Here is a 23,536-nt window from a genome sequence, read left to right as displayed (position 1 = left end):
TGCTTGGCAATCAATCTTGGAAATGGTTGGATGGTTGTTGCCAGTGTCATTTATAAACTGTGCTGTAGAGTGTCTTAGGCCTGGTGTATACTACAGGGTTAGGTTGACAGAAGCTGCCTTGCATCAACCTAGCTATGGAAGTGTCTTCACTTAAATTTGGTTCCGACCGACGTAAGTGCCTCTACGCCGATTTAGTAGCACCTCCTCAGCGTAGAGTCATGGACGATGGAATTAGGTAAACACAATGTCAGTGTAGACACTGTGTTGCTTAAGTCAACTGTGACTGGCTTCCAGGAGCCATCCCACCGTGCCCCACACTGACAATATAGATCAATACAAGCCCTCAGAGTGAGGACGCAAACCGGCAACACAAGGAGCCAAGTGTGCCCACACACAAACGATTTAATAACTGTGGTGGCTATGTGCCGATGTAACTTAGGTCGACAAAATTTTGTAGTGTAAATATGGCCTTAGTGACCTGAGGAAAGAAAAGGGGGAAGTAGGAAAAGGATACATTAAAGGGACATAATTGTCTAATACATCTGCTTTAATTTTCTTTCTTGTGTATATTTAAGCAGAAAAATAGCGGTCTTTTACACTCCTAAACATTTTATGCACATGCTAGAACCATAATTTGGGATCCCTGACCCAAAGTGAGCCCCTGATCACCAAATAAAGCATATAGGCAGAGACTCTGATATTTTTTAACATAAATGGTAACTCTACAACTGTCTTGCTTGTTGAGGCTTATTTAATGTATATTGAGAAGCTGTCGTCTTCTCTAGAGCTGAACAGAAAACCTGTCTCTGAGGAAATGAGGCTTCCTGAAGTGCCCAATTATCTGTGAAGAGGTACAGTAGTCATGGAAAGAAGTCAGAGATGCAGGAGGGGGAGTCAAGAGCTTGGGAAGGTGACAGAAAGGACTAGGTGTAGAGCAGAAGGAAGCTCAGATGGAAAGGCAAGAAGAGAGAGGAAATGAAAGGAGGGTTCTGAATATGAGAATGGAAGAGAAGAGAAGAAGGGTACTTGTAGAAGGAGAGAAAAAGAGGAAAGAATGACAGGTGTCTAACAGACCTGACTGGTGTAAATCTTTTTGTAAAGAAAGCTAAGCTTTCTCAATGTCACTGGCGTACTGGTTAGCTGTGGCTGAGATTGCAGCACCCCTGTACCACAAAGCTTTGTTGTTGCTGTTATTAATATATGGTAACTGACCATTTTGGGAGTGATGTCATGACATACTCAAGACCCTGCTAATTGATAATTTAGAAGTGAATGTAAAGGGAAGAGTGTGGCAGGATACTGTTTTTGTGGAAGCTTTCTAATAAGGAAGACAGTTTTCCTGACGTGCTAAATCTTGCTTTGAATGGGAGATTGGTTCCTACGTAAGAAAAAAAGAGAGATGAACACCCTGCTGGTTTGGGTCTATTTTTGGCTGCATTTGAGTGTACGTTTCTATGTAGATCTCCATCCTGACAACAATTGTCTTGGTACAGGGAGTGTTGGACCCCTTCATCTTCCACATACAAATTCTATGAGGCCACTGTAAAATGCTAATATATATTTTATTTAACTGAGTAGAGCCCTAAAACATAACGGATAGAATGGCAGGAGGCAAATATGAACATTCTTCTAATAAAAGAAAAACTGTTCTCCCTTTTAAGTAATAATTGGTGTTAGCCATTTAAATGATGCTTCCCAATTCTGCTCAAGTTCATTATACTAGTACACACCCCTCTTCACACACTGCTTTCCCAGTGGAGCTAGAATGTAACAGTAACTCAGAATAAACTGATTAGTGATAAATTAGGCAGGGTCTGTTAACAGAGTTAAAAATTTCCACTGTAACGACTTGTAGCCCAAAGTTGGTTTTTTGTTTTGTTTTTTTTTGCCAGGCTTGATTGCTCATGTGATTAGACACCTGTTTTAATTTCACAACATATTTAATTTCACAACATATTTATGGTGTGCATCTGAGGCTATTGACTAATAACTAGCCTGTGTGTCAATATAGGGGATCATATCTGTTTGGGCGTGAAGCTATACAAAACTGATGCTAATAATATTTTGGGATAACCACATTATTTGCAGGTGGCAAAACCTCAAGTAAGTCATGCAGGTCATTCCAAACAAGGGCTAGTAAAGCCATTATACCATGCCCCATCACCGGATATTTTTTACATAAAGCAGGTGTTGCTAGCCATGGTATGTCATGAATGTTGGCATTTAAGCCGTCACTTTCCCAAAGTTCAGGAGTGTACCTGTTTGGGCCCCTCTGTACTTTATGTACTTGCTGAATGTGGTCTAGTGCCTCTGTGTGTGTGTGTAAACAGTATCTTCAAATATCTGCTTGCTCTCTCATCTTCCTTTGCCTTTTGTGTGTTTTTTAAAACACGTCTGGGAGTATTTACATTTCTGTCAGCTATGCTGTCTTTCCGTGTCTGCCTCTGACTACCCTTTATTTTTGCAGACTAGTTAGCTTGTGGATGTATTCATGTTCAGACAGTTGTGTGTTTTGTGTAAATCTTCATTATTCCATGTAATATAAATGTTGGGTTTGTGCAGTTCCCTTCAGGAATACAGCACTGAGCGTGGAAATCCTCTTTTTAGCCACAAATCGGACAGAAGGTTCTCCACACTGCCCTGTCAATATACTCCACTTCTGATCTGGAGGGAGCCAGTTTTCTGGGTGAAAGGATAGTTTTGTCTCCAGACCTGTTCAATTCATGACCCCTCTGAGAGTGCCAACAAGGCAGTGAATTAAATGCAAGTTGATTTAGTGATTTTTGTGGAAATGACTTTTGTCTGTTGGGAACTGGACTGAGCCAGCAAACTCATTATACATTAGCCATTAACAGCTGTCTGATGGAGGTAACTTTCAGTCACTACCAACGTGGGCTACTTCTAACTAGGGATCTAGAGGTGAAGGTTACCAGCCACCTGAATCATTTGGTGGTCCTGTTGTTTTTGCAGGGTATACTGGTGAGTTACTTATTTGCAAACAGGACCGGGGAGGGCAATCTATTTGAGAACAGATGCAAATTCTGTAAGATTTTTTGATGTAACTATGATTTCGGGGATGATAAACTGCACACGACATTTCCTTGGCTTGAACGTGTTTCATTTTCCTTCATGATTGTGATCAGTTAGAGGTTTAACTTTAAAGCAGATAAAATGCAGAATTAGGAAGAAGTGCCATTGTTATTGTACAGATGCACCATGTGCATCTTTTAATAGGAAGCTCAGATACCATGGTGATAGTCATGGTCATATTTACAGTTCTTCCCTTTGTGAGTGTGTAACCAGTGGTGAGTATAATAACTAGACAGCCTTCCTCAAACCAAAGTGTTCTTTATTCTCACAGGAGGAACAAAGCATAATTTGGATTTTAAAACAGTCTATGTGGATGTATATCCTACTTGAGGCTTACTGCCTCCTCATGGTGACCTGGACAGGCCTACCCTCTTCAGACCTTCCCAGCGCACGGTTGTGTCAGTCTGGCTTCTATATCCCAAACAACTCCTGGCCTCCCCTTGCCCCGAGAGTCTCTTCTTAAACTGTTATAGTCCTTTTGATCTTCTTGTGTTCCATAGTCTTTTCCTGTCACACGCTGTCTCTTACCAACCTATGTGTTTCCTGAGGATTGGCTTATCTTGAGCCATTGTTTCGCTTCCTGCTTATTTTTCCTTACAGCAGTACAGTACCCTTTTAAACAAAACCAACATATTTGCACAGTAAACACCTCTATAATCCACTCAACATACAGTATTCATTATTACAGAGCAGCTCCACATCTGTCACAGGCACCATAGAAATACCTAAATTAGATAGGTAGATCCCATCAAATGCTTCTCATCAGAGTGATGCTCCCAAATGCTTCACATTTTCTTTTATTCCCATATCAGGTAGTCTTTCATAGATTCTAAGGCCAGAAGGGACCACTGCGATCATCCATTCTGACTTCCTGTATATCATAGGCCGGAGAAGTTTTCCAAAATAATGCCTGATTGAGCTAGAGTATATCTTTCAGAAAACATCCAGTCTTGATTTAAAAATTGCCAGTAATGGAGAATTTACCACCATCCTTGGTAAATTGTTCTAGTGGTTAACTACCTTCATTGTTAAAAATTTACTCCTTATTTCCAGCCTGACTTTGTCTAGCTTCAACTTCCAAACATAGTATCTTATACCTTTGTCTTGGAAGTTCTGATAGGACTGCACCTTGGTAGTTCAAGATGGAACTTCTTTACCTCTTCTGAGATGTAATGCACATGAATGCCTCTAATTCGGTCATGTTAATATTACGATCCAGTGAGATAAAACTGGATTTTATCTGCTACAGATGGAAGTGCTGTGCACTCTCCAACACATCACATTTGTCCTTAGCTTTACTGGTGACCTCTGTTCTTTCTGCTGCTCATGTGCATGTTGTGCTGGGACCCCTGAAGTATAGCATGGGAATGTGGGACCACTGTGCCCCCTTAACTCTCTAGCTTGGGTTCTCTCTCACAATGCTTTGTTCGTGACAAGCAGCAAACCCTTTCGGATGCTGTTATCACTCAGTACAACTGCATGTGGAGCCCCGTACCCAGCTGGATTGCATGAATGCTCCTAGAGCCACTCATGAATCACAGAGAAAGGCACCAGCCGAATCCCCGGAGCTCCCAGCACTGTACCTCAGGAAGAGCAGTGCAAATTTATTAATTGGTTCACCACTTTATCAGTGGAAAGTGGGTATACACCAGCCTTTGCAAACCTGAGCAGATTTACCACTCACTTCAGGCAAACTCACTGGTAAAGATAAACAATAAAAGAAGTTTATTGACTACAAAAGAAATATTTTAAGTGATTACAAGTGCTAGGCAAAAAGTCAGATTTAGTTACCAAAATAAAATAAAATATATAAGAACACAGTCTAAACCAGAGGTGGGCAAACTATGGCCTGCGGGCCACATCCAGCCCACAGGACTGCCCTGCCTGGCCCCTTAGCTCCTGGCCGGGGAGGCTAGCCCCTGGCCCCTCCCCTGCTGTTCCCCCTCCGGGTGGTGGGGCTGCAAGCTCCTGCTGCTCTGAGCAGCATGGTGTAAGGGGGGTGGATAAGGGGCAGGGGATCCCGGGAGGAAGTCGGGGACAGGGAGCAGGGGGGGTTGGATAGGGGGTGGGGTCCCGGGGGGCGGTTGAGGCAAGGGCTGTGAGGGGGCAGGGGATTCCTAGGGGCTGTCAGGGGACAGGGAGCAGGGGGAGGTTGGATGGGGCGGAGGTTCTGTGGGGGAATAGGGGGAGTTGGATAGGCGTGGAAGTCACAGGGAGCCTGTCAGGGGGCGGGGCAGTCAGGGGACAGGGAGCAGGGGGGGTTAGATGGGGGTGGGGTCCCAGGGGTGGCAGTTAGGGGACAAGGAGCACTGGGGGTTGGATGGGTCGGGGGTTCTGAGGGGGGCAGTCAGGGAGTGGGAAGTGGGAGGGGGCAGATAGGGGGCAGGAGCCAGGCTGTTTGGGGAGGCACAGCCTTGCCTACCCGGACCTCCATACAGTTTCGCAACCCCGATGTGGCCCTCAGGCCAAAAAGTTTGCCCACCTCTGGTCTAAACTCTCAGTCCTATTAGACTGGGCCACATCTAGATTAAGCAGTTTTTCTCACCCCACTGGATTTTGCAATCCCTATAGTATACAGGTTTCACCCTTGAAACCTGGGCCAGTCCCCTCTTTTGGAGTCTTCAGTCTTCTGAGTGTCTTTGTTGCTTGCAGTGTAGGTGCGGGTAGGAGAAAGGCCAAGCATGGGGCCCCTGTGTTGTATTTTATTGCTTGGAGAACACTAGTCCAGGCATGTCTGGGGGCATTGCTGAGTCCCCAGGCAAGGTTGAACAATTCCCCTGGTGTGGCCTTTTGCAGGCCTTTTTCTGAATTGTAGCTCCCTTGCTGGACAGTGGCTGTTGATGGGTTGTTTGACACTTGCTTGGGCACTGGTTACTTTCCTTGGCATTGTCTCTGGAGGTGCTAGTATCTGGGTGCTTCCCCAACCCACAGCATATTTTAGTGACAACCGTACAGCACGTTCTCATAACTTCATATGCATTGATGATATATATATTTAGATGGAAAAATGGCTTTCAGCAGATCATAACCTTTCCCATGATACCTCACTTGGCATGCTTTATATGCAATATCACAGTTACCTGAAAATGAGGAATAGGGGGGTTACAGGGGGCTCCCCCAAGGTATAGAATATCAAACATGTCTAATGGTGCTTTTTCCTACCATGGTATTTGAGCGTTTATGAAGAATACATTTTGGAGGGTAAGGGCGTATCTTGCTTTATTTTAGTACAGCACTGAGAATGCTGTCCGTACTCAGGAATGAATAATTGTAATAGTTCCCTGCTAGTTTCCAAGATACTTCAGTGTGTTGGATGAAGAGTTGAGCTGTTCACAGTACAAACATGTTCATGCTTAATTCAATTAGCTATACTTCATAGAATGGTAATTTAACAAAACCCATTGCTTTGACCTGGAAAGTAGGTTAAATAAAACATGACCACACCTGCTCTATGGAATCTTTCTTCCTCCACTTTAAACAAGGTCCAGTTTGTTAGGATAGAAGGTTAAGAAAGATTTGGATTTTTTCTTATAGGAGGTAAAGGAGATCCTTTGGATTATACCCTATAATTGTGAAATACGAATAGGAAGCATGTATATCGACTGTTTTATCAGTGCTACTGTGAGTGGCGAGTTAAACAACTGGATTGGAGCAGTGCATTTGTTTAACCTCACTAGCATAATGAGCTGCCATGGGGATTGCTCCACTTAATAGCAGTCGTTCATTACTCTGCAACCGTTTGCTCTGTTATTTCTCTTGTAGCAAAGAGAATTGGCAGTTCATAGTTTTAGCCTTCTTTATAAATCACACTTAATGTCAACAGCCTTGAGACTTTGCCAAAACAATCCTAACAAATCCTAATCCCAGTCTTTCAAGGTAAGTATTTGCATCTCAGAATCCTTCTGTGTTAGTGCTGCATGTTTGCATAGGACCTTCTTGGAATGCTACTGTGATCAAAGACATATTTAAATAATGTATTACTTTTTAGTCACCGTTACTTTGCATGTTGTTTATTCTTACCTTAAACTACCATTGGTATGAAATTTTTGGCAGAAAGTATGTTTGGATAATTGAAATTTGGATACAGCCATTATGTGACACAGGTCATCAGACCAAATTTCATTATTAGATAACCCGAATTCCATTTGCAATGACACAGGTTTATTTGTGTGTGCCAAGCTGTGCATTAAAAGGTTAAACCCTAAAGATTTTCCTACACCTGAAACCACCATCTACCCAGGAGGATAGTTAATGCTTGGTGGTGTTCAAAGGGTGCAATGTAAAAGCAATAGTGCTTTCATAAAACAAAGGTCTGTTCTTTGAAGCCATCACATTTTCAAACCCTAGCTGAACTGCCAAGGGAAATGAGAGATTTTTTGCTAATGGCAAAAGAAATGATTATTTTAGGGAGTGAATTAATAGGATATTAATGAGCCTTGTTCCCAGTGCATTGTTCACTTCACACTTGACAGCAGCTCCATGGATCAGAATGGAATGTGTCGGTTCTTTACTGTGAGTTTTAATATTTTGCACTGAAAGATCATAATGTTGCCTCATCGTTAAAATAACCACAAAAATTAACTCCTGCCACCAGGGAAAGACAGATGGCAGTTTGATGGCCTCATTATTCTTTTTCCTTTTTAGCAAGAGTAATGTTTTATACTGGCTTATACAATGTAAAAAGTTTCCTCACGAAACCTACTGTAGCTGGCAGAGTATATAACTGTTGAATTTCAGCTCTCTAGAAATGTTCATTGTAAATACTTTAGACCTTCATCTTGTAAAGACCTATGCATATTTCTAACTATATGCGCTGTGAGTAGTCCAATTGTCTACAGCATGACAACTCACAGGATTCAGAGTAGCAGCCGTGTTGGTCTGTATCTGCAAAAAGAACAGGAGTACTTGTGGCACCTTAGAGACTACAAATTTATTAGAACATAAGCTTTCATAGGCTACAGCCCACTTCATTGGATGCATAGAATGGAACATATAGTAAGAGGATATATACATACAGAGAAGGTGGAAGTTGCCATACAAACTGTAAGAGACTAATTAATTAAGATGAGCTATTATTAGCAGGAGAAAAAAAACTTTTGTAGTGATAGTCAAGATGGCCTATTTAAACAGCTCACAAGAAGGTGTGAGGATACTTAACAAAGATTCAATATGTGTAATGACCCAGCCACTCCCAGTCTCTGTTCAAACCCAAGTTAATGGTATCTGGTTTGCATATTAATTCAAGCTCAGCAGTTTCTCATTGGAGTCTGTTTTTGAAGCTTTTCTGTTGCAGAATTGCCACCCTTAAGTCTTTTACTGAGTGGCCAGAGGTTGAAGTGTTCTCCTACTGGTTTTTGAATGTTATGATTCCTGATGTCAGATTTGTGTCCATTTATTCTTTTGCGTAGAGACTCTCCGGTTTGGCCAATGTACATGGCAGAGGGGTATTGCTGGCACATGATGGCATATATCACATTGGTAGATGTGCAGGTGAACAAGCCTCTGATGGCGTAGCTAATGTGATTAGGTCCTATGATGGTGTCCCTTGAATAAATATGTGGACAGAGTTGGCATCGGGCTTTGCTGCAAGGATAGGTTCCTGGGTCAGTGTTTTTGTGGTGTGGTTGCTGGAGAGTATTTGCTTCAGGTTGGGGGGCTGTCTGTAAGCAAGGATTGGTCTGTCTCCCAGGTTCTGTGTGAGAGAGGGATCTTTTTCACGCTAGGTTGTAGATCTTTGATGATGTGCTGGAGAGATTTTAGTTGGGGGCTGAAGGTGACGGCTAGTGGCGTTCTGTTATTTTCTTTGTTGGGCCTGTCCTGTAGCAGGTGACTTCTGGGTACTCTTCTGGCTCTGTCAATCTGTTTCTTCACTTCAGCAGGTGGGGATTGCAGTTGTAAGAATGCTTGATAGAGATCCTGTAGGTGTTTGTCTCTGTCTGAGGGATTGGAGCAAATGCGGTAGTATGAAATCCTGGCACCAGTGAAGTTAATGGCAAAACTCCCATTGACTTCAGTGGGGCAACCATTTCACGCACAGCATGCATGGGTCTCTGCAGAGTGAGGCCTTGGTGTGTAACAGATGGTGGCAATGTTGTAATATTCACGAAAGATGCATATATTGGTTACCGCGGGAGACAAAAAGTGAGGACATCTGGGTTCTACTCCCAACTCCACTACTAGCTTGCTTAGGGGTGTATGCAAAAAAAAAAATGGATTTCAGCCACCATTGCTTTCCCTCAGTCCTGGAGCAGCTTTGATCTGGTCCTCAAGTGCCAGTTAGAACAACCTGAGGGCTGGTTTAAGTGGAGGGTGTTCCCTGAGATGCAGGGAAAACTCAGCCACGCTCCCTTTTCCCAAGCCACATTCTCTGTACTAGCCACAAGAAGGGATGGTGGCACAGAGTCTGATCTAGTGACACTATCTCACCTGAGGTTCCCCCCTACAGGGAAATCTTGCTGTGGCTGGTTAAGCTCTAGTGGACTTTTGTGCTGACAGAGTGACATAAACTTACCCTAATGCTGGGGAAGATAAGGTCCCTTCTATCTGAAATGCAGTCGTCTTATCTTGTTTAATAGGAGCCTGATCCTGCAGTCCTATTCAGGCAAAACTCCCACGGTAGGATCAGGTCCGGGGTGGTTTAAAAGAAAATTAAACTGCGTGCGCAGGTGAAAATAAGTCATAGGGCTGGATTCTGTTCTCAGCATGTACCTGGGCTGCATTGTAAGACTTTCAAATACCTCTTCCGACTTTATTGGAGTTAGCCAGATGTGACCCATCCCACTCCTGTCTTTTGCTTAGTATACACAGGCTTGGAGACCTTCAGTTGTTAAATATCCCAGCACATTTGTTTACATTTGCCTTACATTCCCACCACCTTACCTATCCATACACCTTCTCTGCTAAAGGAGAGAGGGAAGGGATCTCTACCAGAGATCCTTTCTACCTCTGCTAGCCTGCGTCTTTCTCCCCTGCATGTCCTTCCTCTGCTGCCTTATACCTCCTGTGTTAGTGGACCAATTTGCTCATTAGTCCTTCCCCCAGCCCATTCTAAGCCACTAATTAGGCCCCAGCAGGTCCACCTGAAGGAGACTTAATTGGTGTTTAAGTGACCAGAGTGCTTGCTCAGCTGTTGATTCCCAGTACTGTGCCATACTAGAATTTATACAAATATTGTACAGAGAGCGGAATCTGGACAACTGTCTTTTAATGCTGCTTCATTATTGCCCTGTTGACTGGAACAAGTTATCAGAATTCAGAATGGACTAATAATAGTTAATAAATACAAAAAACAAATGGCTGTGTCTTTCTTTGTCATTCTGTATAACAAGTAAAACTTACGATATTGCAGTTAAATTAAAAGGATTTATTCAGTGAATTCTCCGGCATAATGAATATCACTGAACTGTGAGAAACTAAATGTGGAAGCATCTTCAAAGAATGCAGATCTGCTTACTTCTTAAGACTACTTACATTCGTTTGATAGGGACTATAGAAGAGTCAGGATTTCAATCATGTCACACATACAGTGCTGTAAAACAGCTTAAAGAAGTCACACAGATGAGTGGATTTGCTTTGGTTTGCATATCCTTATTTCTGTGTTTGACAGTGAAATGCCCCAAGAAAGCACGAAACGCTAGCAGACACATTTCATTAAAATTATTCTTGCAGAGACCTTGCTTGGATGGGTAGTTTTTCTCCCCTTTCTTTGATAACTAGACAGGTGCATCCTTTCTTCAACAGTCTCTGATATTTGTAACGTGTATTTTTCCCATTTACAGTTTGATGTTATAAAGAGCAGGTGCTTTAAGCTCAATTGGCCAAACTAATCCTTTGGTGTAATGTGCTCCGTATCACTGAAGTCATTAAAGTTGCACTCACTTATATTAGGTCCATTTCTTACATAGTCTTTAGTATAATTTCATTGAAATCACCAGAATTACATCAGAGATTTGGTCCAATATTCCATGTGCTTAGATTTCTCATTCATTATAAGGAGTAAGAAATCAGGACCCATTATAGTGATAAAAGAGAGAGAGTCTGGTAGCTTGCAGGGAAGAGTCTCAGGAATCTACTTTTCCAGATTTTGGCTTTAATCATGGAAATTATAAAGCCTTTTGGTAAATGACATAGATACTTTCAAAGCCCTTGTGACATGGCTGCTTCATTAGGCATTATGAGTTGCAGCATCTCATGCTCTCTAGAAATAACAGCAGCATTTTACCGTTTTAAAAGCTGATTAACATATTTGTTTTTCAGCGTTCGGCTTCACTGAACATTGTGGGCTTTTCAAACACTTTAGAAATGGAACAGTCTTCTACAAGGTTATCTAGGTCAGTTGATCCACAGATGCAAGGTGTATCTACTATACCGCTCAACCAATCCCAGAACATGCTTCATGCCTCTGATGTGCAGCCAGAATCTGTGCCTAGCTACAGCTTGGCATTAGACAGAGCTACAAATGACCTGAACCCTTGGACTACTGATAACCTAGCAACAGGTGATGTGCTCCTGGGGAACACTAAGTGCAAGGTAAGAATTGCTAACACATCTGGCTACCTTATAGCTAAGGAATGCACTTTAATTCATCATGCTTGTTGTTGTCATAATCAGTAGGTTGAAGGTTGTTTGAAAAAAGAAATCCTGCTTCTCTAATATATTTGAAGACTGGTTAGAGTTATTTTCTTGGAGTGGAAATTTAAAAAAGTAAACAGTAAATTTTGAATTACTCTTTTTTCCTCTCAAGCTGGAAAATGAAGATTTTAGTACCATGAATGACCCTCTTGGAAATGACTCAGCCACTGCTGGACCAAACACCATTAATGAATTAGCTCTTCCTATGCAAAAAATGCTAGAAGAGCCTATTAATCTTTCAGTCAAGAAATCGCAACAGTGTGCCTCTCCTTCTGCACCCATCAGCAGTGCTGCCTGCCTGCAGTTGACCAGTGTAAAACAACTTAGAAATGAAGAAGGTACCAGGTTTTTCTTTGTCTGTTTTTTGTTTTTGTTTTTTAAACTGCTGTTGCCCGTTTTTATTCCGAGTGGCTAGTCAAAGTTTGGGGCTTAGTGGGTGTTCCAGTTGGGAGTAGAAATTGGTAGTAGACAGGTATTATTTAATGCAGTCTTGTTTATTTAGGAGGAATGTACAAAGTCCTGTTTCTCTGAATGCAGGAGCCAAGAACAGAATAGAGCAATTTCTTAGCTTACCAGCCCCCCAAACCCCTTTAGCCAATACTCGACCCAAAAAGCTCTCTCTCTCGCTTTTTCCAGGGTCACAGGATCCTGCTTGTTTTTTTTTTCTTGCCTCTCTTTTCCTCTGCCTCAGTCTTGTCTGTGACCCCAACCTCTGTATATGTTCTCTCTTACTCCCACGTACCCCTGCCCAAAAACAAGACTCAGCCCCAAAGCTCCTGGACAGGTTCACACATACTTATGTCATAGTTGGGGCTTATGTTTCCAGTTATGTTAATTGAAGCATGAGTTCACATGTATCAACCTCAACAAGGATTTTAACCCAACTCATGACAAAATCTCATGCAGCTCAACACTGCCATACTTGCAGGCCTTGCAGTACAGTGTGGTAATTTCTGTACCTAACTAAATGTAATTCATCTTATTGTATTGCATACTACTCCAGCATTGTTTAAAACATTATCAAGTACCTAACACAGTGGAAAGGAATTTTTAGGCTCATTTGTAGAGGGAAAACATGGAAATATCATCTCTCAAATTGCTAGCTAGGACATCACTGAATCAGAAAGGGCTGAAAGCTTGCAAGTGGTGTGCTCAGAGGATTAGTTCTCTTAGAAGATCTCCTGTTAATGAGACTTGAAGGGATCACTAGTGAAGAACTGATTTGAATAGTCCAAATTCTCCGTTTTTAAAAAATTATTTCTGAAATGTAAGGTGACTACCACGAAGTGCTACACTTAGGTAGCACAGCAAATATTGGTTAAGTTAACATATATTGCACAGTGTGGGTTTTTTTTCTTGGCTTATTGTACTGCAGAACATTCCTTTCAGCCAAGGACTACGTCTCTATTCTTAATGGAGAATGAGATTTTGCCTAACTGCTTTCACAGGCAAAGTGCCAACATTGTAAGGGCTCAACGCTGCAAACTTTAAAGTCCATGAGGATTGCAGGATCAAGCTATTATTCTGTGACTTATACTAACATTTGGCTGCTTTTCTCTATAATGGCTAAATTAATATTAACTATCTGAGCAGTGTAGTTGTACTCAGAAGCTTATAATTGATACACAGAGGGCTCCACCACAGTGAAATGAGAGAACTCATTAGTCTTACATGTATTGAGCCAGGTGCTGGCAGTTACGTCACAACACTCTGTAAGGGTAGTGAGGATCTGCAGCACTCCAGAAGGAGCACTGGAGAGACTGTTTGTCAGGCAGCTACAATCTGAGGGTACATCTACCGTACAAAATTATTTCAAAATTATTCTATTCGAATTTTCGGAAGCAATTTTATACATTAGGTCTTGTGCGTTGCCACTAAAGCGCGTGAATTTGGCGGAGTGCGTCCACAGTGCCGAGGCTAGCATCGAATGTCGGAGCAGTGCACTGGGGGTAGCTATCCCACAGTTCTCGCAGTCCCCGCTGCCCATTGGAATTCTGGGTTAAGCTCCCAGTGCATGATGGGGCAAAAACATTCTTGCGAGTGTTTCTGGGTGTGTGTCGTCAGTTGCTCCTCCCGCTGTGAAAACTACGGCAGATAATCGTTTTGCACCTTTTTGGCGTGCAGGCGCCATACTGCTTTCAGCAGACAGTGCAGTATGGTGCACCACTTCTCTCCTGGTACTATGAATCCATCTCACATTTCCTCTCCTCTTTCTATGTAATCTCTATAAGTATCTACTCTTTCTCTTCCTCATCGACCGCTTCCACTGCCAACTCTTCTCGGCCATCGTGAACTGAACAGCACAGCTTCCGCCGCCAACTCTGCTCTCCCGCTCTTGCCGCACGTCCGAGTTTCTCCATGTTGTCTGTCCTGGGCTCCCGCCTCCATGAAAGCTACAAAAGACAACCATTTCCCGCCTTTTTTCGGCTATCGTGAACCGAACAGCACCTCTTCCGCTGCCACCCTGCTCTCCTACGTTTCACGCCCTTTTTCCAGGATTACCCATGCAGGCGTCATAGCACGGCAAGCATCGAGCCCGCTCAGATCTCTGCTGAGTTTTGACCATTGTAAATACCTCGCGCGTTATCCAGCAGTATGTGCAGTACCTGCAAAACCGGGCAAGGAAGCAACGACAGCGTGATTAAGATAGTGATGAGGACATGGACACAGACGTTCCTAGAAGCACAGCATGTGGAGATTGGGAGATCATGGTGGCGTTGGGCCAGGTTCATGCCATGGAACGCTGATTCTGGGCCCGGGAAACAAGCACAGACTGGTGGGACTGCATAGTGTTGCAGGTATGGGATGATTCGCAGTGGCTGCAAAACTTTTGTATGTGTAGGGCCACTTTCATGGAATTTTGTGACTTGCTGTCCCCTGCCCTGAAGCTCAAAGACACCAAAATGAGAGCAGCCCTCACAGTTGAGAAGCGAGTGGCCATAGCCCTGTGGAAGCTTGCAACGCCCAAAGTTACCGGTCAGTCGGGAATCAGTTTGGAGTGGGCAAATCAACTGTGAGAGCTGCTGTGCTGCAACTAGCCAGCGCAATCATTGACCAGCTGCTATCAAGGGTAGTGACTTTGGGAAATGTGCAGACCTCTGTGGATGGCTTTAATGCACTGGGGTTCCCTAACTGTGGCGGGGTGATAGACGGAACGCATATCCCTATCTTGGCCTTGGCACACTGGGGCGGCCAGTACGTAAACCGCAAGGTGTACTTTTCCATGGTGCTGCAAGCACTGGTGGATCACAAGGGACATTTCACCAACATCAACGTGGGATGGCTGGGAAAGGTGCATGACGCTCGCATCTTCAGGAACTCTGGTCTGTTTCAAAAGCTGCAGGAAGGGACCTACTTCTGAGACCAGAAAATTACTGTTGGGGATGTTGAAATGCCGGGGACCCAGCCTACCCCTTAATTCCATGGTTCATGAAGCCGTACACAGGCACCATGGACAGTAATAAGGAGCAGTTCAACTATAGGCTGAGCAAGTGCAGAATGGTGGTAGAATGTGCTTTTGGATGTTTGAAAGCACGCTGGTGCAGTTTACTGACTCGGTTAGATCTCAGCACAACCAGTATTCCAATTGTAATTGTTGCTTGTTGTGTGCTCCACAATATCTGTGAGCGTAAGGGGGAGACATTTATGGTGAGGTAGGAGGTTGCCAGTTTCGCACAGCCAGACAACAGAAGAGCGCAGCAGGGTGCGCTGTGCATCAGAGAAGCTTTGAAAGCCAGTTTCATGACTGGCCAGGGTACAGTGTGACAGTTGTGTTTGTTTCTCTTGAAGTTACCCGCCCCCTATATATATGAAAGGAAATAAAGTCACAGTTGTTTATAAACCTTTCTTTATTATTTGTTGCACAACACATTGAGAGAAATCAGAAGGTAGACCTGCGGGGGAGAGGTATTGGGGAAGGGGTGTGGAGGAGGAGGGAAGGACAAGTCCAGAAACCAAATCAAAATTTCGGATATGCCAGCTTTCTGTTGCTTGTGCAGTCCTCTGGGGTTGAGTGTGTGAGTCCCCGTAGCCTCCACACACCCCCACCTCCATGTTCTTGGGCATCTGGGTGAGGAGGCTATGGAACTTGGGGAAGAGGGAGGGCAGTTATACAGGGGCTGCAGCGGCAGTATGTGGTCTTGCTGCCTTTCCCGCATTAGATCCACCATACAGCGGAGCATGTCAGTTTGCTCCCCCATGAGTTTGACCATAGCATCCTGCCTGCTCTCATCGCGTGCATCCCACCTCTGTGTTCATTTAACGCTTTACGGGTCTCCGCAATTGTTTGTCTCCATGCATTCAGCAGGTCCCTCTCAATGCGGGAGGACTGCATGAGCTCGGCGAACATGTCGTCCTGAGTTCCTTTTTTCCCCCTTCTAATCTGGACCAGCCTCTGGGACGGAGTAGATAGGGGCCGCGCTGAAACATTTACATCTGTTGGAGGAGAAAAAGGGAGGGTAGTATTTTAAAAGATGCATTTTAGAGAACAAAGGGGACACTTTCTCAATGAAACAGGCAATTCATAGTACACAGCACATGTTCTTTCTGTACAAGGTTACATTTTGCCTCTTGTACTGAAGTGCCTGCCACTTTGGTGTGAGTAAGCCATCACACGTGGCTGGGCAACAGAATTCAGCTTGCAGGCAGCCATGGTAAGCCCTAGGGGTACGCGGGGTTCTGCTTCTTCTGCATTCATTTCAGTGCTTTCAAACTTCCAGGCCCCCTTTCCCATAGCAAGCAATGCCTCGTGGGTTTGTCATATAAAAGGAGGGCCTGCAGACTCTCTGGGATGATCGCTTCACACAACAACCACCCCACCCACCCCCACAGTGTGGCTCCAATGAGGCTCTGAGCAGGGATGAGCACTTTAAATGTGAACAGCCCAGCGTGGCTGGGTTCTCCCCCCCCCCCCCCCCACCGCGTGGCTCCGATCAGGCTCTCACTCACCAAAAGTGCCTTCTCCAGGGTCATGGTCCGGGAGCCCACATTGGGAGTGGGGGGAGGCTATTGGGTCCAGCGTTAAGAATAGTTCCTGGCTAGGGGGGAAAATGGATTCCCCACTTGCCCCCTGTGCACTGCCCTCCTCCTCTTCTTCATCCTCCAACAACTCATCCTCCTCACTCGGTGCAACTGCCCCCTTGCAGGTGGTGGGATAGTGGTGGCATCACCCCCCATAATTGCATGCAGCTCATGGTAGAAGCGGCATATATGGGGCTGTGACCCAGAGCACCCATTCACCTCCCTGGCTTTTTGGTACGTTTGCCTGAGCTCCTTGATTTTTGTATGACACTGCTCTGTGTCCCTGGAGTAGCCTCTTTCTGTCATGGCTCTGGAGACTTTAGTGTATGTATTTGCGTTTCTTTTTTTGGAACATAGTTCTCCATAACAGATTCGTCTCTCCAGCATGCGATGAGATCCACTACCTCCCGTTCAGACCATGCTGGAGCTCGTCTGCGAATCCAGGACTGCGTGGTCTCTTGTGATGGTGGACTCTGCACGGTCGCCTGTGATGGTGGACTGTGCTGATGGTGACCAAACATGAAATGAAATTCAAAAGTTCCCGGGTCTTTTACTGCCTACCTGGCGAGTGCATCAGAGTTGAGAGTGTTGTACAGAGCGGTCACAAGGGAGCATTCTGGGATAGCTCCCGGAGGCCAATAACGTCAAATTGCATCCAAAGTACCTGTAACCCGGAACTGTGATCTCAATTTTAGCGCTACTCCACTTGCCGAGGTGGAGTACAGAAATCGGATTAAAGAGCCCTTTAAATCGAAAAAAACGGTTTGGTCGTGTGAACAGAATCAGTTTTATTTCAAATTAATTTGGCTAATTCCAAAATAACCGCATACTGTAGACTTGGCCTAAGTGCCATTGCTGCTCTTGGAGCTCTGGCCCCAGTCTGCGGGCTGGTGTAAAGATCAGAGCCTTGAGCATGCCTCCTCCCTGCCCCCTTTTATTCTGTCCTGCTCATCAGGAACGAGCAGAAGCGAGCAGCCCCTGCACTTCCTGGAATGTAGCGATTGCTGTTGTGGAGGATCTTTTGCAGCTGCATGATATGGGAGGCTCTGTGCTTACTGTGACATACCCAGGATACAATCCAGATAATGAGCAGTTGTGTCACCCCTGCCCCTTAACCTGGGGTGCCCTTTATACTGCTTTGCTGCTGTAGCCTCCAGTCTGGATTATTCATAAAATGCCTCCAGCAGCATGCAAGTCACTCCCAGCTATGTCTGCGTGTGCACTGCAGACAGCCAAACCTTGGCTCTTGCCAGCCTCGGTTATACTGCAGGGTGGCCCCAATACACTCCCAATCTTAGATTTCCCCCCAGAAATGTATGTCTTGTATTGCCCAGCTCTCTCCTAGACCATACAAATTCATATAAAGTCCATATTTCTTTAATATAAATAACATGCACACACCCGATTATCCCAAGTTGAGTTTCCAGGCACTTCAATTTAAACACACTTGATTAGATGAAACAATAAAATAAGCTTAACAACTACAAAGAAATAGATTTTGAGTACAAGTAATGAGGTATGAAAGTCAGAAAGGATTACAAGAACAATAAAGATAAAATGCAACTGGCACGTAACTTAACAAACTATGTTAAATTCAAAGCAAAGTTTTTCTCACCACATGCTCTCAACAGTCATACTGACCACACTTCATAGGCCAGGACCCCTTCCCCAGTTCAATGGTGCTTCCTTTGTTTCTGCTGGTGCAGTGAATCAAAGGACAGAGAGAGAGAGGAGGGTTGTCTTGGGGTCTGTCTCTTCTTTTTGTAGTCCTGTCCTCCCTTTGAGAAGCATTTCCTGCTGGGAGCAGTGCGACAGGCAGTCTGTGTGGAAGGGAACTCCATGCTGTTTCTTTGCTAAGATGTAGATTTTTGCCCTTGCCCCCTTTCCTGCCAAAGAATGGCCACTGAGCAGGTAATGGTCCATCAGCCTTGCTGAGGTGTCACCTTGCCCTTTGTCTCTGAGGAACTGGTTTGATCACGCCCCAGATTTCTCTGGAAAACATACTTTTAGTCATGATTTCAGCTTGGTCATCACTTCACATATTATGCTGCTAACATATATTTTTGCCATGGCATTATTGATCAGCAAATTGAGTTTTCAGATGATACCTCACAAAGCATAGTTTGGACAAAGATGATTACAACAGCATGTAGGGTATGGACACGGGTACGTTCAGTCATACTCACCCCTTCGTGGCCATACAAGGGCATCTCACAATCTGATCCAAGTGCAGTGCTCCTGCAACATTTACCTTGCACTTCTGTGTTGACTGCTTAAAACTGTGGCATTCCGATTATTTTCTCTTTAACATTGTCCTATTTAAGGAGGAAAATGATAGGGTTCATAATGGACCCAATCCTGTTCCTATTTCAGTAAATAACGGTAGAATAGAGCCCCCTGTCCCAAATTAATCCTGTGTAGTTACATTTTATAATGGGGATTACACATGCACAGTGCCACATGGGGAGGAGAAAAATGGTGCTTGTCTGTGTGAGGAAGGATGGGCTGTGGGAGATTCATATTCAATTCCTGCTCCACCACAAATATCCTGTGCAATCTTGAGCAAGTCATTTAGGCCCAGATCCTCAAAGGTATTTAGGTGCCTAACTCAGTGCCTCAGATCCCTATCTGTAAATGGGGATAATAGTGTTTCTCTACCACACAGAGGTGTTGCGAGGACAAAGACAGTAAGGTTTCGTGAGGGGCTCAGGTACTGTGAGTGATGGCGGGCATGTAATTACCTTAGATAGATATGAAATTATTCCAGATTGCAAATATATCACATCACATTACATGAATATTAAAGTGCCTCTCTACCCTAATCTGACTCTGATATTATAGATATTTTCTTAATTTTCTTTTTCTGTTCCAGAATCCATTAATTATGAAAAGGAACATATTGAGATGGATGTAAAAAGTAATCAGAACATCAGGTAAAAGAATCACTTTCTGCATAGAAGTACTGGCCATGAAATTTGATGCACATAGTAAAATAGTCAGAGTGTATCCAGCTTAGTGTTGTTGGCAGGTTGTTTTAAAAGGAAAACAGGTTGCCTTGTAACTAATAATTCCAGAAGACACAAAGTAGCAACCATGACTAATGCCATATATTCCAGTTGCTTGAAGGCATCTGCAAGGGCTTTTTGAAATTGCATTGGTATCTTTAAGGGGTGTGAAATGGGCCCCAGCCATACTGGGACTTGGGGGAGCATAAAAGTGGCTCCAACTGCACACACCACCCTCTCCACCTCTGCAGCTATGTTGCACAGAGCTCTGGTATAGGTGAGAATCTGGGCCTGCATATCACTGATGAACAAAACAAGTACATCTACCAACACCTCTTGTGTTCTAATTTCAGTGGAATGTCCACTTAACACAGCAATACTAGCAGTGTGTGTAGTAGGGATCTAGCAGCTTATGGGGTCAGGGAGGGGTGGGTGATTAAATAAGATCACTTGCAAGTGAAGGCAGGTTATCACCTTGACAGATTGCAGACCCTTCTCGAAGCTCATTTTTATTTTAGCTGTCTCCTTTATAATCAAGTATCAGTTAATTCTCCTTAAATACGACATTATTCTGCTCCAGTTTCTTATAAAAAATACGCATACACATTTTACAGCTAAGGGTCCTTACCATTTTATAGCCCTTTGTTCACCTGTATAAATTATTTGGAGGTATCAACCCAGCTCAGGGCAGACAGATTTCCATTTTAAAAAGCATTTTCATAAACTGGAAAACTACATTTTCAAAGCAATGTTGGATTTGTACATCTTCAGTGACACGCTTTATGAGCATACAGAACATGTCAATATTTATAGACTGTACCATTAACTACTGAAATGCCACATAATCCAAATTATATATGAAAAATACTGTATAGTCCAGAAAGATACAACAGAACAAGGAGTGCATGATTCTAAATTATCTTGCCATTTTTGCATAATTTTGCTTCCAAAAATTGTTTTCCGAATATTTTCATTTTGAAATGACGTGGCTAGTGCAATCTTTCTTGAAGCCAGTCGCACTCTGAAGAGTGTCAGCCCTAACTGGCTTTGGGCAGTTGAAGCACAAAGGCAGGAGGGCAGACATCATAGGTAGAGATTTAGGCCCCGATTCAGCAAAGTAGCTAAGCACATGATGAAATTCAAAAAGGTGAGGAGTCCCGTTCCTATTTAGCAAAGCATGTCAGCGTGTGCTTAAATTCCACTGACTTCACCTTTAGAGCGTGTGCTTTAACACTTTGCCTTAAAAAACAAACAAACGAAGAGTAACATGGAAAAGATGTTGAAATTAGGAGAAGAGGACTTTGTACAATACTAATGAATTTTATCATAATTTCAGAGCTTATACTAAAGAGCTGAAGATCCCCTATGTGCGATTGGAACGCCTGAAAATATGTGCATCAGAATCTGGGGAGCTTCCAGTGTTCAAACTGCAGCCCCAGAAGGATGACCAAGATGAGACTTTCCTTCTGATAATTGAATGTGGTACCCAGTCTTCAAGTATGGCTATAAAAGTGAGTTGGGTTTGCGTTGTTGTTTGTTTGCTTGCTTTCTCTCTCTTCTCACACTGACTTTGCTAGGCTTCTTGTGATACTCTGAACTGCTCTGCTGATGGATTTTACTGTTCTAAGGTACTCTTGATACTTTGGTGATGGGCAGCAGTATAAAACCCTAAGATTAATAACTATTGCAGCACTTGTTAGCTGTATTCTTAAAGTATCTCCCGCCACACAGTTACTTCCCTTTCAAGAATACTTCAGACAGGCTTTGACAACAAAGCAGTGGTTGTATATTGGTGTTGTAACTGGCCCCTTTGATCCATCCATCATACAAGGTGAACCACTTAAAAACAAATCGAAGACCTGTCAGACCTATGCTTTAGAACTGAAGTTCAATTTAATAGTATTTTAAAAGGAACCCTCTGCCTCCTCAACATAGCTTTGGGCCTGAACTAGTTCCCATTGAAATCAGTGGAGGTTTGGCGTTGACGTAGATGAGAGCAACAGAACTAGTCCCTTTTTGATACACATAAGTGCATTTCCTTTAAAACTTGCATTCACCAGGGATGATGCATGGAATTTAGTTGTCATGAAAAACAATATAGACTTGACATCTAAGCTGGAACTGGTTCCTGTGACAGACTTTTAATAATAATAATAATTAATAATATCCGGTTCTTACATAGTACGTTTCATCTTTAGTTTTCCAGGCACTTCATGATGGAGGTCAGTATCATTATCCCTGTTTTACAGATAGGGACATTGAGGCCAGGAAGGGAAGTGACTTGACCATGGTCACCTAGCAGGCCAGTAGCAGAGACCAGAGTCCCAGTCCAGTGCTGTATCCAGCAGAGTCCATTTCAGATAGGAATTAGGGCATCAGTTGTGAAAAAGATGATTCTGTTATTCTGGATTTCTTTCTCCCAAGGTCAATCAAGATAGTCTGCCTGAAGGACCGATTCCCACATATGAAGATAGGAAGTTCCCCATCAGCCGCCCAGCAGGACCGGCACCATCTGCTTTTGTAGATATCCCTCCTGTTGATCACAAGCTTAGCAATGGGAATGGCATTCCCAGCATGAAAAAATCTCTGCTCGCTCAGGAAGCCAATCCAATTGAGAATGAGGATTTCTGTGCCGTTTGTCTGAATGGAGGAGAACTGTTGTGTTGTGATCACTGCCCCAAAGTGTTCCATCTCTCATGCCATGTTCCAGCTCTGCTCAGCTTCCCAGTGTGAGTACATATAACACTCTCCTTTTTCTGCCTCTGAGTCTGCCTGAGGGGCGTATATGTCAGTGTTACAAGGGCTCTTTTACGTTCTCTCTCTCTGTGTTGCCTTTTTTGTTCATTTTACAAAAGGCAGAAAAATTTTCCCACTCTCTCATACCAGGAGTCAGATGAATTATTAACCATATCTATGATCTCCTCCAGCAGTCAGCCAGCACTATAATGGAGAGACAGACTTGAATTTTATAAACATGACTGCAGTGTGACAACTAAATCCTTAGATTTTGTATAAAATCTGTGGTAAAATTCAGATTATCCCCTATTGGGGTAAAAAACAGTACAGAGACCAGGAAAATCAGTGAGTTTCATTTTGTAGAGTTTCCTCCTAGTTTCATTAGGGGGAGATCGTCACACGCAGGCAGGCAGGCAGTCAGCAAGGCCTTCTAAATACAGTATGTGGATGACCTCAACTTCAGACCTATGACTATTAAGATATTTGTGGAAGGCTGGGGCTTTTGTACAGAGAACCAGTGCTTCTGCACTAGCCCCTGGGTCCTTCTCATATCTCTCAACCTGCCAACAGCTATAAACCGCAGTTCCATGATTCTGAATTTCAGCTGTAAGTCATTTACAAAAGGAAGAGTCAAAGGACACCACATTTGTGTGGAGTTCAGGTAAATTTGCCTCTAAAATGACAGAAATCCCTTGAAAGGTGGGGTATTAGTTTGAGGGGTATGGACAATCCTTTCTCCTCACAAGCCAGCAAGATTTCATTTTGTTGTTGTTGCTAGAAATAGCTAAATTGTTAAACCATTGTATAAAGTAAAACATTTCAAAACATTATATAAAGCAAACTTTCCCTATAACATAAACGTGCTGGGCCAGCTTCAGATTCATCCCTGTTGAAGACATTTGGTCCCTAAATGTAGCTAGTTCATTTTCAGGGGCAGGAGGGAGGCAATGTTGTTTGCCTGCCGTTGTAACTTTTCTTAATGGTAGATATTTAGGCCTGCATTCTGCAAAAGTTGCATCTGTCCGAGTTCCACTGAAAGCAGTGGGCTCCTGCTA

The 23,536-nt window shown here is 43.6% G+C and overlaps 1 protein-coding gene across 2 annotated transcripts in view; it reads left to right on the top strand.

The window, feature by feature from the left end:
* The window catches only part of TRIM66 (tripartite motif containing 66), an 84,009-nt gene that overhangs the window by 51,473 nt on the left and 9,000 nt on the right, over positions 1 to 23,536 (top strand). For both annotated transcript variants that reach the window (XM_084631646.1, XM_084631645.1), the window contains 5 exons: positions 11,347 to 11,619; positions 11,834 to 12,059; positions 19,613 to 19,673; positions 21,082 to 21,256; positions 22,170 to 22,474. In XM_084631646.1, the coding sequence (XP_084487772.1) occupies positions 11,347 to 11,619; positions 11,834 to 12,059; positions 19,613 to 19,673; positions 21,082 to 21,256; positions 22,170 to 22,474 (1,040 nt within the window). The remainder of the gene's footprint in view (positions 1 to 11,346; positions 11,620 to 11,833; positions 12,060 to 19,612; positions 19,674 to 21,081; positions 21,257 to 22,169; positions 22,475 to 23,536) is intronic.

This window comes from Lepidochelys olivacea (assembly GCF_965140295.1).
Source record: "Lepidochelys olivacea isolate rLepOli2 genome assembly, chromosome: 6".
NCBI classification, from domain to species: domain Eukaryota; kingdom Metazoa; phylum Chordata; order Testudines; family Cheloniidae; genus Lepidochelys; species Lepidochelys olivacea.
Note: the sequence above shows the minus strand (reverse complement) of the source record. Positions and strands in the feature narration are given on the sequence as shown.